The 25828-nt window shown below is 38.7% G+C and overlaps 2 protein-coding genes across 3 annotated transcripts in view; both read left to right on the top strand.

Moving 5' to 3' along the window:
• Window positions 1–25828, top strand: part of NTN4 (netrin 4) — a 110702-nt gene that overhangs the window by 17243 nt on the left and 67631 nt on the right. For both annotated transcript variants that reach the window (XM_036867214.1, XM_036867212.1), the window contains exon 3: window positions 21092–21370. In XM_036867214.1, coding sequence (XP_036723109.1) covers window positions 21092–21370 — 279 coding nt within the window. The remainder of the gene's footprint in view (window positions 1–21091; window positions 21371–25828) is intronic.
• Window positions 22711–24807, top strand: LOC118901959 (receptor of activated protein C kinase 1-like). Its single transcript, XM_036865799.1, is given in 3 exon segments — window positions 22711–22715; window positions 23935–24083; window positions 24086–24807. Coding segments are annotated over 3 exon segments (876 nt in total).

Genomic DNA, 25828 nt, shown 5'->3' with positions numbered 1-25828 from the left:
TGAGAGATGTTACAGAGAGGATTTGTGTACAGATTTGAAGATTTGTCTCAGGACCCCTTAATGTCTCATCCACCTCTGAATACATGGATTATGCCATAGAATGAGTAAATGACTTAAGAAAATTCTTTATATCCAAACTACTCCAATAGCAGGGGTCTTGGGCTGGATACTGCTTAGCTAGTCACATCAGTCTTCCTGCTAGCTAGGCAGGAGCCCTCAATTTTGGTGTAATCTTTTTGGGGAGATCTCATTTCTTTCAAGGTGAATGGGTCCTTCTTCTTAACCACTGAACATAAGGAAGTCACTTAACTGCTAAAGAAATGAGTTCCTACTCTCTCTGAGTCTCTATTTTGTATGAATAGATGATATTTTATCTATAGCTTATATTTCTAGATGCAATGTGGTAGCATAAGTGGAGGAGTTGGAGGCCCATATCAGGTCCATCACCAGGTTTCTGGTGGTTCTATCTCTAATTCGTTCTCACCTCCACTGTTACCACTTTAATTCAAGTTCCTCATCTCACACCCAATCCTCTCAAGTAGCTTAAATGGCTCTCTCTTTAATTTAGGGGTCTTAGACTCTTCATTTGTAAATTGAATCAATGTGAGAAAGGACAAAATAAGGCACATATAAATGTGTTTTATAAATGGCTAAGTACTCTGTAAATGCTAATTATTATTAATAATATTATAGTTCAATTACATTATTAGTGAAGTGCACTTTTAGGTCACTTCATCCAGTCAATCAGCAAATATTTGGATGCCCACTATGTGTCTAGCACTATCTCAGGCTCTGGGGATACAGTAGTAAACAAAAATAGACGTAAAATGCATTCTAAAGCCCAAGCAACTGACTTACAAATAAATTTTTAGAACACAAACCACTTGTAAGTTAGGGACATCCTGTACTAACATTGGTTAACTGTCAATGTTTTTCAAGGGCATCAAGGGTCTACATTTTTGCTTAGTGCTTTTGGACAGATATTTAGAGAACACATCAGTCTTGGTCATTTCATAGTAGATAGAGTGAATATAAAGAATTATATACTTTTTACTACAGCAGTAGCCCAGTCATCTTCACAAACAGGCAAAAATAGACTAGAAGGAGTTAGATTTAGAGAAAAATGAACAAATCAGATGTACAAAGAACAATTCATGTCTCTTCATTCCATATTTAGTTCTACATATCTATTGTGACTCTACAAATTCTTTTAAAACTATATTATGAATGTCAAGCACAAGATAAAGAACTAAGTTTTAAAAGATATTTTTAGATGGCAAAGTTATGTTAAGAGATAAGTATGAGCTTAAAGTAAAACTTCTTATCAAAACTGAAAAAAAATGTATCCACCTACACCTTGCTGGTATTTCAGACTCAAGGAGGAATTTCCAAGTGATTCTAGTAAGAGGTTGCTCTGTAGGGAACTCAGAGTGAGTGAGCAATGTTCAGTTCCTGACCCTGGTCTGGATTCCCTATTTGGACTTGTCTTTATTCTTTTGTTAAGAATAGATACTCTTCATGACTTTGTATGGTAGGTTTGTTGTTAAAATTAATGGTCTTTTAAAACAATATGCTTGAAAAAGTCTCTCTTGAAGGCCTGTTCAAGTTAGTCAGGGAGTTATAACATGTTTAAAAGATTATCAATTTGAAATACGGTAACCAGAACAGGTGGGAAACACCTGTTTTCCAAGAACTTTATAAAATATGCACCAGGCGCATGTGGAAATTCATGGGCCAAGAGTTCAGTGATGTATTATTGCTGTTCCTTTTTAGTTCTCCTTTTTAAAAAGCCCACTTGAGAAAGCATTTAGCTACTTCTGGATGTTCTAGCAGGTGCCGTAAGTGTAACCAGAAGGATATGTTACTTGTGGAGCTGGCCCCTGGTACTTTCATCCTCAGAGGCCATTTTAATCTCCTGGTCAGTTTCAACCAGTCACCTTCATCCCTTCAGTTGCTTATGGGGACAGGGGGAACCAATTCTGTTCATATGTACCTACTGAATATTTAGACTGCTGTGGCCACCCCCAACCCTCCTTTGTTACGTCAGCCTTACCTGCCAGTTTGCCTATCAGTTTAGTTGGTGTGTAACCAGAAATATTATTTTCTCATGAACTAAATAATACAATGACAGATACTATGGAAATATGCAGATAATATTACGACATTCTATTCAGATATAGAAGTGACTCCTTCCTTCCCTTCCCCACCTCCCAAAATAATGACACTGGAACGGCAATCTTGCCTCCCTGTTTTACCGTGATTGTAGGTGAGTGCTCAGGAGGCTACATAAATAATATTCTCATGGTGAATTCATTTTTTTGTTTACTTTCATACCACTGTCCCTACTCATCAACTCCATTTCTTCCCAATTAGCTGTATTGAAATACTATAGGTGTTTTAAAATCTGAATATTCCTTAAGTTACAGAAAAACCTTTGAAATGCATTTGGATTGAAAAAGAATTGGAAAAAAGTGTTCAGCGGTAGAGTTTAGAATTTGTTTGACATCTTAGAGGGGGAAATGTGAGGAAAATAGTGTCATCGGTAGCTTACATATATAAATAAAACAGAGGTCATTTGCTACCTAGCCAGAGTGGTAAATGGTCTAAAAACTACATGATATGAGACACTGTAGATATTTTACCTGGAAAATGAAAGTGAAGTTGGTGGCTGCCCTTAAACATTTGAGGGACTTGCTTGTTGAAGGTAAAATAGACTTATTTTGTGTAGCTTCAAGATCAGTATTAGAAGTTGCAGAGGACAGATCTAGCTTAACACAGAGGAACTTTTTGATAATTAGAATCGTCAAAAAATGAAATATGCTGCCTGATGAGGGTGTGGGATCTAATAGAGAACAGATGGGTATCAGCCATTCTAGAGGAACTTCCAGCATTGAGAAATTTGGTTAAATGGCCTTATGTACTCTTCTGATTTAAAAAAATAATATTTTGAGCTGTTTTCTTACACCGCTTTTAACAGAGCTCACTCAATTTTCAAGAATTAGGGAACAACTGAAATCCTACGCATGACTGATTTTTCTTATTCAGTTTTGTATCCAGAGTTCCTAGCACAGTGCCTGATACAAAGTATCTCCTCAATAAATAATGGTTGAATGAATAAATAAATGCTTCTTTTATTAAAAGGCTTAATGTCATATAGACCTGGAATTTTATCTTTAATCACGGCTCTGTCATCACTCAGAAATGACACTGCTGATAAGAGACACAATTAGGATTTATATTAGCCAAGCTTGCAATCCATCCAGGTTGGAAATGTCTTTTTCTTATCTAAAGTATGAGAAAAAAACATTTTTAGAAACTGAAATGAGATTTAATTTGTTTCTCTTTGGAGGTCAGGATTTCTATTATTGGCTTCATGCTCTGTAAGCTCAATGGCTTAAACATCCTGAAACTTCTGTACTTCCAGTTCTTCTCTATAAATCACTACTCTGGAGCGGAAGGAAACAGACTAATTTTATAGTATTTATTGTTTTCTATCTTTTTAAAAATTTTTTATTTATTTATTTTTGGCTACGTTGGGTCTTCATTGTTGTGTGCGGACTTTCTCTAGTTGTGGCGAGTGGGGGCTACTCTTCCTTGCGGTGCGCAGGCTTCTCTTCTTGTTGTGGAGCACGGGCTCTAGGCGTGCGGGCTCAGTAGTTGTGGCTCGTGGGCTCTAGAGCACAGGCTCAGTAGTTGTGGCGCACGGGCTTAGTTGCTCTGTGGCATGTGGGATCTTCCTGGACCAGGGCTCAAACCCGTGTCCCCTGCATCAGCAGGCGGATTCTTAACCACTGCACCACCAGGGAAGTCCCTTGTTTTCTATCTCTACAAACATATAAATTAGGGATACCAGTCTTTCAGTTGAACTGATTGTACTTCATTACATGTAGGTCAAAGTAGAGAAAATAATATCTACTTTTTATCTTTTAAGCCAGTTTATTGGCTTTTATTTCTGCAAGTTTCTCCTTCTAATTAGCTTTCAGCTCTCTTCTTTAATTAATCTCTTGCAATTAATCCTCGTATGTCAGACTAGAACTTAATGGGAAAAGGTATATGAGATTTATCTCTACTGGGAAAACTTTTCATGGTGGCGATCAACACCTATCTTCAAGGTCTCCTACAAGTGAAGGACAAAGTGGCCCTATGCTACCTATTACCATAGTAATAGCAAATATTTGTCTATGGTTTAGAGAAAGTCAAGAGGTCCCTTTGAAGTCTATTTGTTTTGTAGCCAGGATCTCCCCTCCAGAGTAACAGTGTTTAAAGTTTGATATATTTTTTAAACCTTAAGCAGTACATTTTGGTTGCTCCTGATTAAGTCTCTTGAATGAAAAGTTGAAAGCACATTCTAGCGGAGGTTTGCATTATGGAAATCCTCCAATAGGCACACAAATGTTCAATAAGAAAGTTAGTTTTAAAGTCAAACTAATTGGGACTTCCCTGGTGGCACAGTGGTTAAGAATCCGCCTGCCAATGCAGGGCACATGGGTTCGAGCCCTGGTCCAGGAAGATCCCACATGCTGTGGAGCAACTAAGCCCATGCGCCACAACTACTGAACCTGCACTCTAGAGCATGTGAGCCACAACTGCTGAGCCCACGTGCCACAACTACTGAAGACTGCGCGCCTAGAGCCTGTGCTCTGCAGCAAGAGAAGCCACCGCAATGAGAAGCCCGTGCACTGCAACAAAGAGTAGCCTCCGCATGCCTCAACTAGAGGAAAGCCCGCGTGCAGCAACAAAGACCCAACGCAGACAGAAAAATAAGTAAATAAATAAATTTATATTAAAAAATAATAAAATAAAGTCAAACTCATTGCCATCTGTGGTTTTCTATGGTACATAGTTAGGGAAAGTGTTTGTTTTTAACTTATATGTATATATGCATTTTTATAAGGAAGATTAATTGAGGGGATAAACAGAGGGGAATAAAAATTTTAAAGCCTTTAACATGAAAAAATGGCTGAAAATTTTTGCCACAATGGACAATTTTACTGGCATTCAGTCTTGTTAGTGTTTGAGAGTTGTCTTACTCTTAAAGAGGAGGATAAAAGAAAAGAACTATGTATTTATAGAAATGTAGATATAGTAGACTTAGAGAATTCTTCTGGGTGTTAACAGCTAAGTGTTCATGGTTTATCTTTTTTCAATGTGGGTAGGTTTTGTAAGTAAACTGGAGATCCAAGGATGACTCTTTTAGTGCACTTCATTTAAAGGGATATCTCAATTGCTGTGCTGCAGGAAAATTCACTTTTCCATGTGCACAATTTTACATTCTGCATTAAAGTATCTTGATATTACAGTTAAGCAACTGAGGCATAGAAAAGGGTAAAGAGCTTTGTTTTGATCGTGTTGAATGACAGCAGGGCCAAAGTGAAACCCTAGGAACTTTTAATTCAGTAAGTGAAATAGCTACCCAGAGCTATTGTAATATCATCTACTTTGAAAAAAAAAAAAAGGGATATCTGCAACACTATAGTTTCTGCTCCGTAAATACTGAGTACACCTCCAAATACAACAAATTATAGAAAGCAATTTCATTTGCAAGTTTCATTTGCTCAAGGGAAAGATCTCAGGTAGAATCCTCTACCCTTTAGGGAGGAAGGGGAGGTGGATAGGGAAGGAATAAGAAAGAATAATTACATTTCAGTATTCAAAGTGATCTCCTTAAAATCAGTTAGGTTTTCCCTTTTGTCTCGTTTCTGACACTCAAGAAGTTGCAACATCTTAAAAGTTAGCAGTTTGAAATGGGATTTCTGCTTCTGCTTGTGAAGGATTAACTGCTGTAGGAATTACCTTTCCACATTAAAAAACTAGAAAACCAGGAAAAAAATATGTGATACAATTATTTCAGACTGGCCAACAGGCAGCACAAGACTGATCTCTGAGAGGGGAAACAAATATGACAAGCCCTGTGACTGTCCAGCTTATTGATGGGGCATTTCTAAGGCATGGCATAGGAAGGGGAACCCAGAGTCCAGTGATCTCACTGACTTGAGGAGATCAGTGCTCAAGGAGGCCAAGGCAGCTAGAATTTGTGGGGAAGAATACTGGAAAAGAGGAAGCTGCAGAAAGAGGGAAGTCCAAAGATCTGTCCAAAGGTCCCCTCAAATCTTTGGCTGAATACTGAGCTGCTTATGTGTGAACTAAAACTCTATGAGAGTGGGAAAAGAACTGATAGAATGCAGAGGCTAGCTGAACAATTCCTAGTATTCCCAGAAGGCTGAGAATAGTTCATGTTCCTACCACCCAAAGTGGAAAGACCTCATAATTCACAGGCACTGGGAAGGGTTCTCAGAAGGGTCCTCAGATGGCCTTACTAGTGGGGTTAAATTAGCTCTAGAATAAAGACTAGACTGGATTCGCCCTAACGAAAATTAAAAACAACGCTCAAAACAATTTGACCCCAAGTAAATTAACTGCAGAACAAAGTCTAACCCTACTTAGAGAGATGCATCAAAATCCAGCAACCAACAACATAATATTTACAAATGTCTAATGTTTAATCAAAATTAACAACCATGACACACTACTATATACAAAATAGGTAACTAATAAGGACCTACTGTATAGCACAGGGAACTCTTCTCAATACTCTGTAATGACCAAATGGGAAAAGAATCTAAAAAAGATTGGATATATGTATGTGTATAACTGATTCACTTTTCTGTACAGCAGAAACTAACACAACACTGTAAATCACCTATACTCCAATAAAAATTTAAAATAAAATAACATAAAAGATCAAAAAAAAAATTAACAACCATGAGAATATGACTCCTGACCAGAAGAAAAGTCAATTAATAGAAACATACCCAGCAATGACACAGCTGATAGAATGAGCAAAGGCAATTAAAGCAGCTATTATAAATATACTCCATATGTTAAAGAAAACACAAACACTTTGAAGATAGAAATAGTAAATATAAAATAAAGATCCAAAAAAAAAAAAGATCCAAATGGAGCTTCTAAAGATGAAAAATGCAATATCTGAAATGAAAATATACTGCAAGGGATTAACAGCAGATTAGATAGTGCAGAAGAAAAGACTGGTGAACCCGACAACATAGCAATGGAAACTATAAATTAATGAAGCACATAGAGAAAAGAGAATTAAATGAAAAGAGTATTAGTGAACTGTGGGACAATATTAAGTGATCTGACATTCATGTAGTTGGAATCTAAAAGGAGAAGCAGAGGACAAAAAAAATTTTTTTTAAGGAATAACAGGCAAATCTTCTCTAAACTTGATTGAAACTATAAATCCACAGATCTAATAAGATCAATAAACTTCAAGCAAAAGAAACATGAAGAAAACTATACCAAACAAAGCTGTCAAGGTGATTCAGTGAAGAAAAGGTAGTCTTTTCAACAAACAGTGCTGGAATAATTGGATATCCACATGCAAAAAAAAAGAAGAAGAAGAAGAAGAAGAAAGAAACAAAAAGAAAAGAAAGAACTTAGTTCTCAGCACTTCACACCATATAGAAAAATTAACTTGAAATGGACTGTATATCTAAATGTAAGAGCTAAAACTATAAAACTTCTAGAAGAAAACATAGGAGAAAATATTTATGACCTTGAGTTAGGCAAAAATTTCTTAGCTGGGACACAAAAAGCACAAATCATAAAAGGAAAATATTTATAATTGAATTTCATAAAAATTAAAAACTTTTGCTTTTAAGACACTATTAAGAAAATGAAAAAGACCACAGACTGGAAGAAAGTATTTGCCAATCATATATCTGAATATATATTTACATATCAGGACTTATAAAGAACTCATAACTCAACAAGAAGAAAAACAACAAGAATAAAAATGGCAAAAGATTTGAGCAGATACTTTACCAAAGAAGACGTATGTCAAATAAACACATGAAAAGATGCTCAACACCATTAGTCAACAGGGAAATGCACATTAAAACCACAATGAGAGACTGTTCACATTCACTATCAAGGCTAAAATTAAGAAGACTGACAATACCAAGTGCTGGTGAGAATGTGTAGCAACTAAAACTTTCATCATACATTGCTAGGAGAAATGCAAAATAGTACAATTACCTTAGAAAACAGACTTGCAATTCCCAATAAAGTTAAACACGCTCTTATCAAACCACCTAGAAATTCCTCTAAGTACCCATGAAAAATAACTTAGGTTCTCCCCATGACTTCTATGTGAATGTCCTTAGCACTTTTATTCATAACATCCAAAATCTGTAAACAACCCAAGTGTCTATCAATGGATGAATGAATAAACAAACTGCCAAAATTCTTCAATCGCTTCTTTTTTGCTTCCTTTACTTTGTCCCTTATTCTTTCTTGAAACCTTTACAAACCGTTCCTTATTCCATCTAGGCTCTCAAAAGTCTTCTGTGAGCCAGCCAACCCCTCCCCCATTTTTCTCCTCAGTCTTCTTTCTTGCCTCCTGAATTGAATTTGCCATTAATAACTACATTTTCTTTCTTTGCATTCTCACTTCCTTTGGCTTTTAGGAAAATGAATTTTCATTATTTTCCTACATTGCTCACTGATCCTTCTTTTGTATTATTTCTGGCTCATCTCTTTTCTTCTGACCTCTAACTATGAGTGGCTCCTAAAACTTAGCCTTTAGTTCTTAGTTTTTGTTCTAATATTCATTTTTTTGCCTCTCACCTATGGGTGTTCTGCCCCACCCTTCCCCCCACTGCCTCCACCATGGTTCAAGCTCTTCTCTTTGCCAGATTTATTCTCCTGAAGAGAAGCTCCAATTATTTCTATCCCCTGATCACCTGCTTTAGACTTTTAATTATTCTATAACCAAACAAAATTAGTTGTGATGTAATGGTAATAACACTGAACTTGGACTCCAACAACCTGGGTTCAAGTACTAGCTCTGTCACTTACTAGGTAGGTGAGTTTGGACATGTCAACTAACACCTTCTCAGGGTTTCTATAGCTGAAAAATGGAAATGAATAATAACCACACCATAGGTTTACTGTAAGGATGAAATGAGATAAATAAAGGTGAACGCAGTTTGTGACATGTAAATCCTTATTAAGCATGAGTATCATCTTTCCACAAATATGTGTTAACTCTTCTATGTGCCAAGCATTCTCTATACACTAGTAGGCAAGCAAACAAGGCCCTCTGCACTCATGGGGCTCACAGTCTAGAGAGGAATATAAGCAATTAAAGTAGATATGGTTAAGTTTTAAGTCTGAAAGAAATAACAGGTGCTTGAAGTAGCACATTGGAAGAACATCTTGTCTAGGCTTGCAGTGGAGAGGAATGGTGAAGAAAGTGACATCTAAGATGACACCTAGGGGCTTCCCTGGTGGCGCAGTGGTTGAGAATCTGCCTGCCAATGCAGGGGACACGGGTTCGAGCCCTGGTCTGGGAAGATCCCACATGCCGCGGAGCAACTAGGCCCGTGAGCCACAATTACTGAGCCTGCGCGTCTGGAGCCTGTGCTCCGCAACAAGAGAGGCCGCGATAGTGAGAGGCCCGCGCACCGCGATGAAGAGTGGCCCCCACTTGCTGCAACTGGAGAAAGCCCTCGCACAGAAACGAAGACCCAACACAGCCATAAATAAATAACTAAATAAATAAAATTAAAAAAAAAAATCCGTGGACTCCCATATGCCTATGTAATAATCCACGAGCTCATTCTAAAAAAAAAAATAATAATAATAATAATAATTTAAGATGACACCTAAAAGATACGTAATGAGTTGGCCAAGGGGGTCAAGCAGTGGGTGACAGTGGCAAAGAGGTGTGAAAAGTATTCCAGGCAGTAGAATTTTATGGGCAAAGGCTGGGAAGGGAAGGGAGAGAGACCATGGAGCTTTCAAGGAACAGAAAGGAGTTCAGTATGACTGGAGTATATAAAGTTGAGTACAAAGAGAGGGAGCAAGAATTGGAAAGGACAGACAGTGAAAGCAAAGAGATCATGCATGCAATTTCCAGCATCGGTGAGGCAAACAGAAGGTATCAATGATCCAAGATGAAGCAGAGGGTATTCCAGACTGTAGGCTGAACATGGTTCTAGGAAACAGAAGGTAAATGCTGAGAAGTTACTCAGGTTGACATACAATCCACATCTGAAGGGCCCGTCAATGAATCCTAGCCACTGGGCTGCATTTACTGATAGGGCTCAGTCCCAAAGAAGAGAGACTGGCAAAAACAAGGCAGGTCCCTAATAAAAAGCTATTCACCAATCAATTTTATTTATAAAGAGCAGTAATTTTTCAAGGTGTTTCTATATCTGATATCTTTTTAAAAATCTTCACTGTATCCCTGTGAGCCAAACAAGAGTAGGTATTGTTACTTTTATGAAGGGTACAGTTATTCACATCCATTAATAAAATAAAGGTGGCAGGCACAGTTAGTCCCATCCATTATTAAGATGACAAGTGGAAGTGGGATAAATCATATATAATATTTTCCTTAATCCTCCACTTTAAATTTAACTTTAATTCAGGAATGGCTAGCTGCCAAACAAGTATAAAGTGGGATATAATGGAAAAATCATTAGATTGGAGGTCAGGAAACTGGGTGCTAGTCTTACCTCTGTCACAAGCCTATGGATTGACCTTTGGCAAATCACTTTAAGCACTCTGCGCCTCAGTTTCCACTAGTCGGACTAGATCATCAGTTGCTAAGGACTCTTTTGACACTCAAATCCTATGACTCCAAGTACTGAGGGCAAAAGAAAAGCTAGGATTCCAAATGTATTGAAAAATGTTGTAAAATTTATTTTTAGCCCCAATCTTTATTTTTATTTTGGTCTTCTGTCTTGTTTCTCGTTCCTCCTTGCAGTTCTGTCATTTCCCTTCCCCCTGAAGATATTTAAGAAGCTGCCTTTTCATCATTTTAAAACTGTAAATATGCCCTTGAAACATGCAAAGAGGCTTTTGTGTACTTACAAATCGAGGTTATTATAGTACAAGTAAGTCACTTGAGTGCACTGCATTCCTCAGCTTGCTCCATTGAGAGCTTTATTAGCTTATATTGTCCTATCTTAGAAGAACTAGTTGAGTAGATAAGACTCTCCCACTTTAAAAGGTGGGCTATCTGATGAAAAAGGGTGCTTAATGCTCTAGGGTGTAAGCAAAAGGATTTTGGCACTGCCCAAAGACAGACACACTTCTCTAAGACAAGTAGGTGCTCCACTTAAAGTGGCACAGACAAGGACAAATGTTCTAAAATTAAACCAACCAGCTGCTCCGCCACAGACGCCCACCTGTTAATTATGCTATCTTTTCCTCGTGCAGCCTTCTCTCTCCATGAAACCGGAACTCTCCACTCACGGCAACCCTTAAAAAGCCTGAAACTTCACATACTTTCCCAAAGGTTACCTACCCAGGAAAGCAGAAAGCTGGTTTCAAAAACATATTAGGGTACATGTACTCAAAGAATCTGTGCTCTTTGAGCTTTTCATCTCAAATTCCTAAAACTTTAACTTCAGTGGTGCCAGCAACTAACTTCAGAAGTCAAGTGACATAAAGCCATCCTTGTTTGTGTGGTGACAATATAAAACTAGAGTGTGTGAATCCCACTAAATTTTAGGAACTTTTTAAGTATGGGAATTTGCAGTTTTGAGATAGCTTGATAAACAGTAGAAATGAAGACAAATACATCAGTTTCTATGTTTAGGTCTTAGGTGTGTCATCAACCTAACAGTAAACAGAACAGTTGTCAATGTGTATTATTATTCTTGTATCAGAAAATAAATATAAATCTGTCTTAACATGATTCTATATTGACTCAGTCTTTCAATATGTATTGTTGAGAATCTATCAGACAGTAGTACATGGGAATACAAAGATGCATCGCAGCATAGCATAAACATAAAAATATAAAGTAGAAGATTATAATATCATAAATTATAAAGAAAGTTATAGTGAAGGTTTACCTGTCTATTAAAATACACAAATTACCAAAATTGAATTATCAAATAAACTTATAAAGTTTAAATGCTTATGTTTTCAATTATTTTTCCTATTTCTTAGTTTGATAAGCCCCATAAGAAAATTCATTTGTTCTTCATGCCTTTTTATCTGCTGAATGGAACCACACTTCTAGCTTTATTATGAAAATTTCAATATGTCATTTCTATGATATTTTTATACAAAAATAAGGGCTTAGTCCAATTACAGTTTTATAAATTGTATTTTATACAATTAAGCTCTCTTGGTTCTTTAGACTTCAGCTCTCAGCCAAGATGCAATAACTAGAACCAGACTAACCCTACTGCCTGAAACAACTTAAAAAAAAAAATGGACAAAATACATGAAACATGTTTTCAGGTGTTGCACATCAGGCAGCAGAGGACAGTGATCCCTGAGAGAGAAAAAGCAAATGAGGTGAACCCTATGATTGCCCCAGCTTATTGCCTGGAGTTTCCAGGCTGGAGTACAGGGAGGAGGAACCTAGGAGGAGCCTAATGGATTTCCTGAATTAAAGAGCTGAGAGTCTGGGAAGGCCAAGGTGGCTAGAGTTTGCAGGGCAGAGTACCAGAGAAGAAACAGCTGCACTGGAAGAGGCTTCCAGAGATCTACAGATGGTCCCCCTCAAGTCTGCAACGGAGTACTGATCAACACATGTGTTTAAGAAAACTACCTGAGGCCAGAGAAAGAACCACCCTAAAGGACAGAGGGGGAAAATCCTCAGAGGTCATATAGGACCAGGACTAGTCAGCCAGAGTGGAAAACCTTATAATTCAACCTTGTAATGCATCAGTAGAGTAATTAGAAGGGTACTGCCTGAGTAAAAGTGCAGAGCCAGCCCAATACTAATGAATGCATCGGCCCCACCTAACAAAACTTAAAAGCAAGCCTCAAAAGGAGCGAGCTATTTCCAAGTAACTGCACCCCAGAGAAGAGCTCAAGAATACAAAAATATCCCAGCAATCAACAAGGTAAAATTCACAGGCTTCCCTGGTGGTGGCCTGGGTTTGATCCCTGGTCAGGGAACTAAGATCCCACAAGCTGCGTGGCACAGCCAAAAAAAAAAAAAAAAAAACATGGAATGGGATTAGTAGGTTAGACACTACAGAAGCAAAGATTTGTGAAGTTCAATATATAGCAATAGAAATATGATCCAATATGAAACACAGGGAGAAAAAAATGCAGAAAAATAAATAAATAAATCAGCAATTTAAATAAATAAATCAGTGAACTGTGGAACAACTTCAAGCAATCTAATATATGTGTAGTTGGAGTCCATGAAGGAGAGAAGAGAGAGGAGGGGAACAGAAAATTTAAGAAATAATGGCTGAAATTTTTCTAAATTTGACTGTAACTATAAATCCACAGATCCAAGAAGTACAACAAAACTTCAACACATGAAACAGGAAGAAAAATACCCCAAGGCACATCATAATCAAATAGTTTAACAACCAATAATAAAGAGAAAACCTTGAAGCAGCAAGAGGGGGGAAAAAATAACACATTATGTACAAAAGAACAAATACAAGAATGGCAGCTTTTGTACAAAAACAATGCAAGCCAAAAGACAGTGGGGCAGAATCCTGAAAGCAAAGAAAATTGTTAACCTAGACTTCTATACCTGGCAAAAATAGCTTTCAAAAATGAAGAAGAAGGGACTTCCCTGGTGGCACAGTGGTTGAGAATCTGCTTGCCAATGCGGGGGACACGGGTTCGAGTCCTGGTCTGGGAGGATCCCACATGCCATGGAGCAACTAAGGCCGTGCGCCACAACTACTGAGCCCACACACCGCCACTACTGAAGCCCGTGCGCCTAGAGCCTGTGCTCCGCAACAAGAGAAGCCACCGCAGTGAGAAGCCCGCGCACCGCAAGAGGGTAGCCCCCCGCTCACCGCGACTAGAGAGAACCTGTGCGCAGCAGCAACGAAGACCCAATGAAGCCAAAAATAAATAAATAAATAAATATTTTTAAAAATGAAGAAATAAATAATTTTTCAGGCATAAAACAAACAAACAAACAAAATACCAGCAGAGCTGCACTACAGGAAATGTTAAAAAAAAGTCCTTCAGGCAGAAGAAAAATGATACCAGATGGATATCTAGATCTGTGCAAAGGCATGAAGATCATCAAAAAGGGAAAATAGGTGGCTACATGTAAAATAATTGTTTTCTTATTTTTAAAATCTCTTTAAAAGATAATTGACTTTTTAGAGAAAAAATATTAACAATGTGTTATGGACTTTATATATAGAAGTCAAATGCATGAAAACAACACAGATTGAGGGGAGGAAATGGGAGTACACTGCTCTAAGTGTCTTAAAGTATATGTGAAGTGGTAAACATTATTTAAAGATAGACTGTGCTAAGTTAAAGATGTATACTATAAATCCTAAAGCAATCACTATTTTTTATAAAAGAGTTATAACTAATAAACAAAAACAGAAGTAAAAAGGACCCTAAAATGTTCAATCCAACAGAAGAGAGAAAAAGAAGGGGACAGAATATAAAGCAAAAAGCAAGATGGTAGATTAAACACAACCATATCAGCAATCACATTAAATTTAAAAGGTCTAAACACTCCAATTAAAGGCAGAGATTATCAAATTGAATAAAAATTTTTAAAAGACACAATTATGCTGCTTATAAGAAATCCACTTTAAATATTAAGACATAAGTAAGTTAAAAGGAGAAGAATGGAAAAAGATATACCATGCTAACACTAATCAAAAGCTTTTGATAGTGGCTATATTATTATCAGACAAAGTAGACTTTAGATAAGAGAATATTACCAGGGATAAAGAGGGACATTTCATACTGATCAAGAGCCAATTAATCAAGAGAATATAACAACCTTACACGTTTATGCACCTAATAACAAGGCTTCAAAGTGCATGAAGCAAGAACTGCAAGAAGGAATAGATAAATTGATAATTATAGTTGGAGATTTCAACAACTTTCTCTCTGAAATTGACAGAACAAGTAGAGAAAATCAGTGAGGATATAGATGATTTGAATAACACTGTCAACCAACTTGATCTAATTAACATTTATATAACACTTCACCAGCAACAGTAGTATATACAATCTTTTCAAGGGCATGGGAGCATTTATCAAGATAGACCATATTCTGGGCCATAAAACAAGTACCAATAAATGTAAAAGGATTCAAATCATACAAAGTATATTCCCTGACCACAAAGGAATTACTTAGAAATCAATAATAGGAAGGTATCTGGGAAATCCCCAAGTATTTGGAAATTAAATAACATATTTTTGAATAACCCATGGGTCAAAGAAGACATCAAAAGGAAAATTAGAAAGCATTTGAAGTGAATTAAAAATGAAAACACAACATAGAAAAATTTATGAGCTGCAGCTAAAGAAGCACTTAGGGGAAAAGAAGGTCTCAAATCAATAATCTACAGTTCCATTTTAAGAAACTAGTAAAAGAAAAGAAAATTAAACCCAAAGGAAGCAGAAGAAAGTAATAAAGATAAAAGCAAAAATGAAAGAGAAAAATAGAGAAAATCACTGAAACCAAAAGCTGCTGTTTTGAGAATATGAAGATGTCTAGGGTTTCAAAAACCATTAAATAACAGTTGCAGTTATGATCCTGAAGCTTCTATTTTTGGTAACTAAGAAAACTAGACCAGAAACCATGGGAAATATCTAGTATTTGTATGTGTTTGGGTGCTTGCTCATGCCTGCCTGATTTGTTTTCTGAAGAACATGAAAGATCTTGTGTGCTACTGAAGAGAAAGAATCCATAAAGCCATTTGAAATGTATTACCTATTTTTACATAGGTATTTATACAAATCTGTGTGTTCACATACTCCTCATCAAGAATGCAGAACTGGTGGTAAGACCATCTTGCTTTCTTTAATTTTTCTAAACCCTATTCCCTATTTGGCTTCTCCTTTTAAAAAATGCTATTTGGAGAAATCATTCATTCATTTATTCATTCAACATAATTATGAAATGCTACAATATGCCAAAGACTGTGGGACATGCTGGGGGACACAGCTGTTAACCAGACAAACAAGATGCCTGCCCACTGAGCAGAGTCTAATGTGAGATACAGACAAGTAAATAGGCAATAACAATGTACTAGTGTAAAAATGCTGTCAGGGAAAGAGCAAGTGCCAGGGGAGTCCATGGGATGGGTAATCAACTTGGACCTGAAATATTCCTCAAGCTAGCAGCTGAAAAGTTTTTTTTAATGTGATAACTAAGTTTCTCAAATTATTATGATTCAACACAGGCAATAAAATTTTAGGTACAAAGCAATATGTCAGGTATGAGTTCAATACTGAAAGAATTCCTTGATTATTACGTACCAAATACTCTACTTCTTATTCTGTTCACACTGTGTTAATACTCTGTTGAAATTTCTATCTCAGAGTATAAATAACACATATAGAATACAGTTTTTACTAATTCTCAGTATTATTGAGAATTTTTTGTAAGTATTCTAGAAAAGAAAGAACATATAGGTGATTCTAACCTGTTCAGAACTTCTTAAAGATCTCTTTGTTTTAGTGGGGCATAAGAAATGGCAGAACCTGAGCCGAGAATCCAGATCCTTAGGCAAAGTCTGAGGGATTCCAGGATTAGAGAAGTGAGGCAAGACCAGAGAAATGTGAAGATTCCAAAGAGTATGTAGGAAAGGGTCCATGATTCATTCAAGAAACTCAGATAGCTTTTTTTTTTTAAAGTCTTTATTGAATTTGTTACAATATTGCTTCTGTTTTATGTTTTGGTTTTTTTGGCCATGAGGCATGTGGGATCTTAGCTCCCCCACCAGGGATCGAACCCGCACCCCCTGCATTGGAAGGTGAAGTCTTAACCACTGGACCGCCAGGGATGTCCCTCAGATAGCTTTTAAAACTATGCATTCCTTTAACTCTTGATTTTCTCATTTGGAAATGTGTCAGGATATTATTATAAACTTCCATATTCTAGCTACAAGATTGTACATTGTAATGTTATACTGAAAAGTTGGAAACAACTTAGATGATTAACAGTAGCAGTCTGGCTGAATAAATTATGTCATATCCACACAATGGAATTCTAACCAGGTTTTAAATTATATAGCAGTGTTTCTCAAAATTTATTGTGCATCAGAATCACTTGGAAGGCTTGTTGAAGCACAGATTTCTGGGCCCCATCTCCAGAATTTTTGATTTGTCAGTCTGGTGTAGGGCCCAAGAATTTACATTTCTAACAAGTTCCCAGGTTGATACTGATGATATTAGTCTGGGGGCCACACTTTGAGAACTACTGATGTAGAGTTATTTTTAATGATTTGGAAGAATATTTACAAGGTATTGCTAAGTTGAAACAAAGTTGTTTACATTATATTCTATATGTATACATATAGAAGTTTAGATGGAAAAATATTATCAAGCTGGTATCCCTGGTTGCCTTTAGGATGGATTGAATTGTAGTTGTCTAATGTCTTCTACATTTTGAGTGACAGATTTTTCTGTAATGAGCATAGTATTAATCACTAAAACATAATCAAATTTCTTAGTTAAAAAAATAAGATCATGAAATCCTGGCCAATGGCACTAAAAAGCTGGAAACATCAAAGTGGGCTTGATCCTAATCCCCCTCTGGCTTTTTAACTATGTCTTGTTAGGAGTGCATCTTCAGAAGCAATCACAGGCAGAGGAACAGTGATGGGCCCATAGGTACATCCAGTTCCTGATGGGGACAAAAACAGAAGAGGCTGATATTATATGGAGGGCTTCTACACTTCTTCTTCCTTCATTTAAGTAGTGCCATACAGGCTTCTTCTGGGGATATTTGAAGAAAAACTGGGTGGGACCCAAAAGGCGACCTGCCAGAAGTTTGAAGCATCTGGATTGGCACACTCTTTGTTTCCTGACACAGGGTAGATCCATTTCCCAGGGTATCAGATTAAGGCGTCTCCTTTCTGGAAAAAAGATTTCATGGTTTAAATTCCCATCCACTTTTGTGTCTGTGGCACTCTGCTGTCTCCTTTCCAGCACACAGCCTCAGGGGTCATGATGTCCGTTCCCTGCTGATATCAGCGTGCCAACTGTGGTGTCATGCACACCAAGCACAGAGCCGCCATTCAGCTTCCACAGTCTGGGTCCAGGAAGCAAAAGAGCTTCTAAGTTCCTACAAACCTTGACAGATCTTCCTGTAGTCTTGCATGTGCTGAACAATTCTCACGGGGAGGGAGAGAGAGGGAACTAGGGTAAATGTCAAGGGTAAATATGTGCCAGGAGCAGAGAGAGCAAACAGTTGCCACCAATGGTCAAGAAGAGGATGGGTGGGTGACAGTGTAGTATGCAATAGACTTTTCAGTGGAATACTTATTTAGTTAGCACTTGTTACCTTTTTCCATGTCCTTGCACCACTGTGGTTGATAAATTGGAAGGTAGCCACATCACTGATCTTATTTAGAGCAAGAGTTCTTCACAAATGTCTCACATAATGCCAGTGTTTGAGAGTCATATGGAAAATAAACCCCATGTAAAGCTCACAATGGATTCAATGCTTTTTAAAAAAATTTTTTTAATGATTCAAAATATGAAATCATGTTCTGATTTAGGCTGTTGTTAAAAAAAAAAGACATTAATTCTATATTGACTTTCAAATAGGTGACATATTGTTTGTTGGAAAATTTTATTCCATAATATGTTGCTTTCTACCACTTTCCATGTGAATAAATGGTGCAGAATATTGTTTAAGATACAACTTTTTTAAGTTTTGCAAGTTCAAAATTAGCTACATGTGCAGATACTGGTTAATAATTCATTATTTGTAACTATTGCAACTTCTTACCTGTCCCCTTCTGGTGCTATGACATGAATTCAGTATGTGAATCTGTTTAGGACCCTGTAAAAGGAAGTTATTTGAAATTCTCACCTATTATTTGAATGCCAAGAACAATGTTATAATTAATCAATTCATTTACCAAAAATTTATTGAATACCTATTCTGTGCCAGGCACTGTCCTGGGATACACCAGTGACTCCGCTCAAGAAGTTTACGTTCTAGGGACTTCCCTGGTGGTGAAGTGGTTAAAACTGTACGTCCACTGCAGGGGACACCAGTTCTATCCCTGGTCTGGGAACTAAGATTCCGCATGCCACGTGGCCAAAAAAAAAAAAAATCAAGTTTACATTCTAGATGGGGAAGACAGTAAACCATTAAGCAACTACAACTAAAATGTGCAGGTGGTAATAGCACTAAGAAAAAAAATAAAGCAGGGCCATTATAAGGACTTTGTATTTTTTTCTGAGAGAAATGGGGGGTCTTTAGGTGCGTGTAGATCTAAGCAAGGACATGGTCCAATTTCTGTTAATAGAGAATCACTCTGGCTGCTGGATGGAGAATTGGCTATAGGAGGCCTAGTGCTGATTATCACCTTCCCTTAAGTTATATTTCACTGAGGACAGTTCTGTACCAATAGACCTGGAGAGGTGATCCTACAGAGTAGGTTCTTGCCTTTTCATACTTTCCATGCAAAAGCAATTTGTATAATGAAATTTTTCTATCCAAAGTATTCCTTAAAGAAAAAAATTTTTTTTCTGGAAAATTACTTTTAGATACATTCTCTCTAAATGGGAGTTTATCCAAAGCTTACTTTTTAATAATTACTTTACTTTCATACTACAGTCAGCCCTCTGTATCCACAGGCCCCACATCTGCAGATATGGAGGGCCAACTAAGGGACTTGAGCATTCGCAAAATTTGGTATCCAGGGGGGCCTGGAACCAATCCCCCACGGATACCAAGGGACGACTGTATGTGGTTATCAAAATATTTCTGTTTTTTTGTAAATAGGGTTTTTTTTGACATATTTTTAAAAAGCCAAGAGATGCTTAAGAATTTTTCAGAGGACCTTTGTGTTTCTTACTATATAAGTCAACAAGACTGATTGAGGTTTTTTTTTTAACTGCATAATGAGGTGTAACTTAGTGTTGCCCTCCTTATAATAATGCTTCATGTTACATTATATTTATATTCATTGGTTTCCATGGGCAGTGATTTCCCTTTCCACTAACCTCTACTCCTCCAAAGTAACAGGTCCACTAGAGAATTTGCACCACCCCACCCCAAGGCCCATTTTATTGCCCCTGTATAATGTATAGACTCACAGACATGTCCAAAGTCTGTCCCTTCTGAGCCTTCCTCCCTCTGGTTTCCTCCTCACAACTAAAGCCTTAAGTTGCCTATAGAGTCTGTCTATAACCTGCACAATAAAAAGTCTCATTACTTAGTTACACCTTGCATTTAACCAAAAGTGCTGTTAACTGACTTGATCAGGTACGTTACTCACTGCATTGGATTTGAGTGACTTCTGACTAATTTTAGAAATCACATCCACCCTCAAAGGGTTGTATATTTATTTCCAGTAAAAATATTCCAAATATATGCCACAAGTTGCAAGGCAGATCCAGAAAAGTAGAACCAAAAATACTCATAGCGAAAGTGGTCCCAATTAGTAACTGATGAGTCTTTGAAAGGGTCATACCGCATTTAGAAATATAAGTGCCTGGATCTTTATTTTGCAATCAGTTCCTAACTGGTCTTCCTGCTTCTATTCTTTACCCTTTATAATCCATTCTCCTCGCAGAAGCAAGAGAGAGTTACCTTTTTTAAAAATGCAAATCAGATCACATCACTTCTCTGCCTATTACCTTCCAGTGGCTTCCCACTAGTTAGGATAACTCTACCACGGCCTTTAAAGGGTTCTCTATTCATGATCTGTCATACATGGCCTCTGTCCTCTCCACTGTCCCCTTGTCCCCTGAACTCTAGTCACACTGGTCTTGTTCTTCCTTGGATAAGCCAAGCTTGATTCCACTTCAAGGCCTTTAAACTGGCTGTTCCTTCTGCCCAGAATGCTCTTCCCCCAAGATCTTTGTATGGCTGCCTTCATCCCAAGAGTCAGATTTCTGCTGATTTCTCAATTTATACTTCTTCTGCATCCAAACAGGCAGCACATCTGTTCCTTGGAATAACAGGGCAGCTCTTCCCCAGGTGTGATCAAGGTCTGAAAACCTCTTGTTATCTTATCACTTGCAGATGATAAAAGGTATAAATCAAACCAGGACTACACAGGGCAAATAGTTCAGGGTTTGCACACAGTCCTATATATGCACAGCATTTTCTTTTTCTTTACAGGTTATTTTCAGAGCTTTGTCACCACCGTATGATGTGGAGAACCCTTACAGTGCCAAACTGCAGGAGCAGCTAAAGATCACCAACCTCCGTGTGCAGCTGCTAAAACGACAGTCTTGTCCCTGTCAGAGAAACAACCTGAATGCAAAGCCTCAACATTTTACGCACTATGCAATCTATGATTTCATTGTCAAGGGCAGCTGCTTCTGTAATGGCCACGCTGATCAGTGTATACCTGTTGATGGCTTCAGACCTGTCAAGGCCCCTGGAGCATTCCACGTGGTATGTAAAACAAGTCCTCACTTACGAAAAAAAATCATTTGGTAGTCTAAGTTCCCTTAGAGTGAGTCTGTGCTTACATGGTTCTTCTTCTTTCTTCCTCTGCTGATTCACTCCTCCGACTCCACGCCCATCCTATAAAGTGCCTATTAACTTGTTTTTTAATCTTCCATTTTAGAATTATAAATAGTCAAGTATGATAACCAGATTCCTTGGAAAACATCCATGCCAGTTTTTAGTACCATGACTTCCAGATATAAAGTGTAAGGTGAGCAGTAGGAGAGGTTGGCATAATCATATTTGTGGCATTATCACATAGAAACCAGCTTTGACAGTAAATGGGTACCATTGTTAAGTAGATTTTAGAGTGGAAAAAATAAGAACTTCAATTTAATGCCCAGTATCTTTTGCTGGCCAGCCAGTAGAATGAACAATAATTTTCCTCTGTAAAGAGTAGCCTCTCACCCTAAGGCAGACTTAAATGCTCTTTCCTCTAGGCTCACACTTCTCATTGCGCCTTCCTCTGAACTTTTACTTGTTTGCATCTCCCAGGAGATCACGAACTTCCTGAGGACAGGGACTGGGTGATCTTCATATCCTCAGGACCGAGTGTATTACCTGAGCCAGAAGAAGGTGTTCAGTAGGTGTTTGGTTGAATGATAGCAACATAGGAATAGGGAGATGATGACAATTACTGTCATTGTCCTCACCTCATCTTCTTCCAAAAAGGATACAAGTGGCTCACACAGCAAGTACCTTGTTGGGATGCATCCAGAGCTATGAATGAGGATTAGGCAAGTAGGAGAGCACTCTAATTCTTTCATTTTATATTTTGCTCTGATACTTCTAATCAAACCAAACCAAAAATAAGTAAATAAAACTTAAAAGGCCTCAGAATATCCTTACTTCATTACCTAAAGAGTAGACTTACACATTTGTCTTCTTTCTCCCAGCCCTGATATAGATAGGGCCGTGAGGGACCATGAACCAGTTAGCCAGCAGGATAGTCTGTGTTAGCTGGGCTGAGTTGCTGGGGTGCAGAATAGCATTGGGGTAACTGAAATGCCTAGGACAGTAGCCAGGAAGTTACAAAAATAGAAACAATGCTATTACTTCTAGAAGTGAAGCTGGGGCTTCCAAGTTGAAGGAAGTGCAATACTCATTCAACAAACATCTACTAGTTTCTACTCATTAATGGATTTTTGAACCAATATTGTTTCAAATAAAGGATGGAATAATTTGTTATACCTAAGTTAACTGGGTTCAGGTATTATTCAAATAGAAAATAACCTAGATATTCTAGATACATGTCAACCAACTAGACTGAAAACAAGAAAATTTGCATGAGGTAAGATGCTAATAAATTTCTGCCATTATATTTAAGTGCATTAGTGAAGGAGAGCCTTCAGGCTGCAATGTACTGAATGTTTGTGTCCCCACCCCCAAATTTGTATGTTGAGACCCTAATCCCAATGTGATGGTGTATGGAGGTGGAGCCTTTGGGAAGTAATTAGGTCATGAGAATGGGGCCCACATGAATGGGATTAGTGCTCTTAAAAGAAGAGGCCAGACAGCTAGCTAACTCTGTTTCTGCCATGTGAGGACACAGTGAGAAGTCTGCAGTCTACAACCTGGAAGAACGCTTTTACCAGTACCTGACCATGCTGACACCCTGATCTCAGACTTCTAGCCTCCAAAACTGTGAGCAATAAATTTCTGTTATTTATCATCCAGCCAGTCTATGGTACTTTGTTCTAGCAGCCCAAATGGACCACGACACTGGCCTTTTGTTTCCTCAACTATCTTTGTAATCCAAGCCTTATAGGATTATTTCAGGGTAGAGTCCTGAGCAAAAGGACAGATACAAGCTTAGAGGCCCCCGAAACATGGCCCAGAATAAGCCATATTTGATTTGTCTCATGACCTATGAGACAACCTGAATGGCTCTGGTCAACCAAACTAAATTACCAGAGTTCTCAAGAGCCTTATAAAGCATTCATGAGTATGCATTTAAAAGCAATAGTTTTGAGACTCCCCTGGTGGTCCAGTGGTTAAGACTCCACGCTTCCACTGCAGGGGGCATGGTTTCGATCCCTGGTCGGGGAAATAAGATCGTGCATGCCACATGGCCAAAAAAAAAAAAAGCAGGGCTTCCCTGGGGGCGCAGTGGTTGAGAGTCTGCCTGCTAATGCAGGGGACACGGGTTCGAGCCCTGGTCTGGGAGGATCCCGCATGCCGCGGAGCAACTGGGCCCGTGAGCCACAACTGCTGAGCCTGCGCGTCTGGAGCCTGTGCTCCGCAACGGGAGAGGCCGCGATAGTGAGAGGCCCGCACACCGCAATGAGGAGTGGCCCCCACTTGCCGCAACTAGAGAAAGCCCTCACAGAAACGAAGACCCAACATAGCTAAGAATAAATAAATAAATAAATAAATAAATAAATTTAAAATATGGAACTCACCATCTTCTCAATAAAAAAAAAAAAAAGCAGTGGTTTCTTTCTTTCTTTTTTTTTTTAAAGTAAATCCTCTGAATGTAAACTTTCAAAGAGTTAGCAACACTTTCTTAGGCTGAAGAGAAAATTCTGGAAGTTTTTATTATATACTCTGGGTGTATGCAAATACACTGTCCAGGGTGAGAGCCACTGTGAGTGGGTATCTTGCATCTGCTTCTCACCCAGTAGCAGCAATCCCATCATCGTCTCCTGTGCCCGGGACAAGTCAAAGTATGGAACCTGGAATACTGCAAACTGAAGTCCAACCATATCAGCCCCCCAGGCCAGCTGAACACTGTGACTGTCTCTCCAGATGGATCCCTCTGTGCTTCTGAAGGCAACGGTGGCCAGGCCATGCTGTGGCACCTCAATAAAAGCAAGCAGCTTTATATGCCAGATGGTGGGGACATCATCAATTCCCTGTGCTTCAGCCTCAACCACTGCTGGCTCTGTGCCACCATGGGCCCCAACACCCAGCTCTGGGACTTGGAGGGCAAGGTCATCGTAAATGAACTGAAGCAAGAAGTTATCAGTACCAGCAGCAAAGCAGAGCCACCCCAGTACACCTCTCTGACCTGGTCTGCTGATGGCAAAAGTCTTAAAATACAACTGTTCTCTACAATCTTCTGCCAGCCCACCAAGGCTTGGACAGTGGTGATGGTAACATGGATGTCTGGGCTGTGCACCACTTCATTCAAGAGGGCATTAATGTTTGTCTCTGCCAATCCTATGCCAAGAACATGGGCTTACATGGTGAGCATGTGGGAGCCTTCACTGTGGTCCTACAAAGATGCTGATAAAGCCAAAAGGGTGGAGTCACATTTGAAGATCTTGATCCATCCCTTGTATTCTCAATGGAGCCCTGACTGCCTTAACCATTGTGACCAGCCTGGATTTGCAAAAACAACGGTTGCAAGAAGTGAAAGGCATGGCCGACTGTGTCATTAGATTCGGATTCAGCTTGTCTCCAGCCTCAAGAAAGAGGGCTTCTCCCACAATGGGCAGCACATCGCTGACCAAATTGGCATGTTTTATTTCACAGGGCTAATGCCTGAACAGGTGGAGTGGCTGACCAAGGAATTCTCCATCTACATGACAAAGGTCAGCCACATCTCTGTGGCAGGGGACACAGACAACTGGGCTACCTTGCTCATGACATCCACCAGGTCACCAAGTGAGTTCCCTGATGAGAGGGAACAGAGACAACCTTCCTGTCTTCAGCCTCTGCAGTTGTGAGATTCACACGGAGGATGAGGGAGGGTGAATCATTTTTTTCAACCACAGTGCTTAACACTCAGCAATGTGTTTCTCAGAAAAGAACATGTAGTGAAATGGGGCAGAAACATCCGTGGCTGGTGTCTGGAACTTTGTGGCTCTAAACTAAATCTTCCCCATCCTTATATTTCCAGCTTTTCTGTAAGAATTTACATGTGCAAGGAAGTCAGAGCCCCCCAAAACCTGCCAGTCACTCTATTGTAACATATCAGAAGCTTTAACTGAAGCGTCCTGCAGTGTCGGGGGTTCCTCTGTGGATCCAGCATGTGAAATAGCCCCTGTCCGAGGCTTCGTGAGAAGACCTAGCTCTGACATTAACGGTCAGCCTGTTTGTTCTCCAGTGGTTGAGGACCCTTGTCAACAGACCATATTACAGAAATCGTGTTCTGTGAAAACCAGCAAGTCCGCTGCCACTGCAACAAGAAAAAGAAAAGATGCCGTCTCCTGTCTTATATAAGTGAAAAGAAAGAAGGCTCTCCTTTTTAATACTTGCAGGCTTTTTTTTAAAATTATTTATTTATTTATTTATTTATTTTTGGCTGTGTTGGGTCCTCGTTTCTGCGCGAGGGCTTTCTCTAGTTGCGGCAAGCGGGGGCCACTCTTCATCGCGGTGCGCGGGCCTCTCACTGTCGCGGCCTCTCTTGTTGCGGAGCACAGGCTCCAGACACGCAGGCTCAGTAGTTGTGGCTCACGG

This window comes from Balaenoptera musculus, chromosome 10 (assembly GCF_009873245.2).
Source record: "Balaenoptera musculus isolate JJ_BM4_2016_0621 chromosome 10, mBalMus1.pri.v3, whole genome shotgun sequence".
Taxonomy (NCBI): domain Eukaryota; kingdom Metazoa; phylum Chordata; class Mammalia; order Artiodactyla; family Balaenopteridae; genus Balaenoptera; species Balaenoptera musculus.
This window is presented reverse-complemented; position numbering and strand designations above follow the sequence as displayed.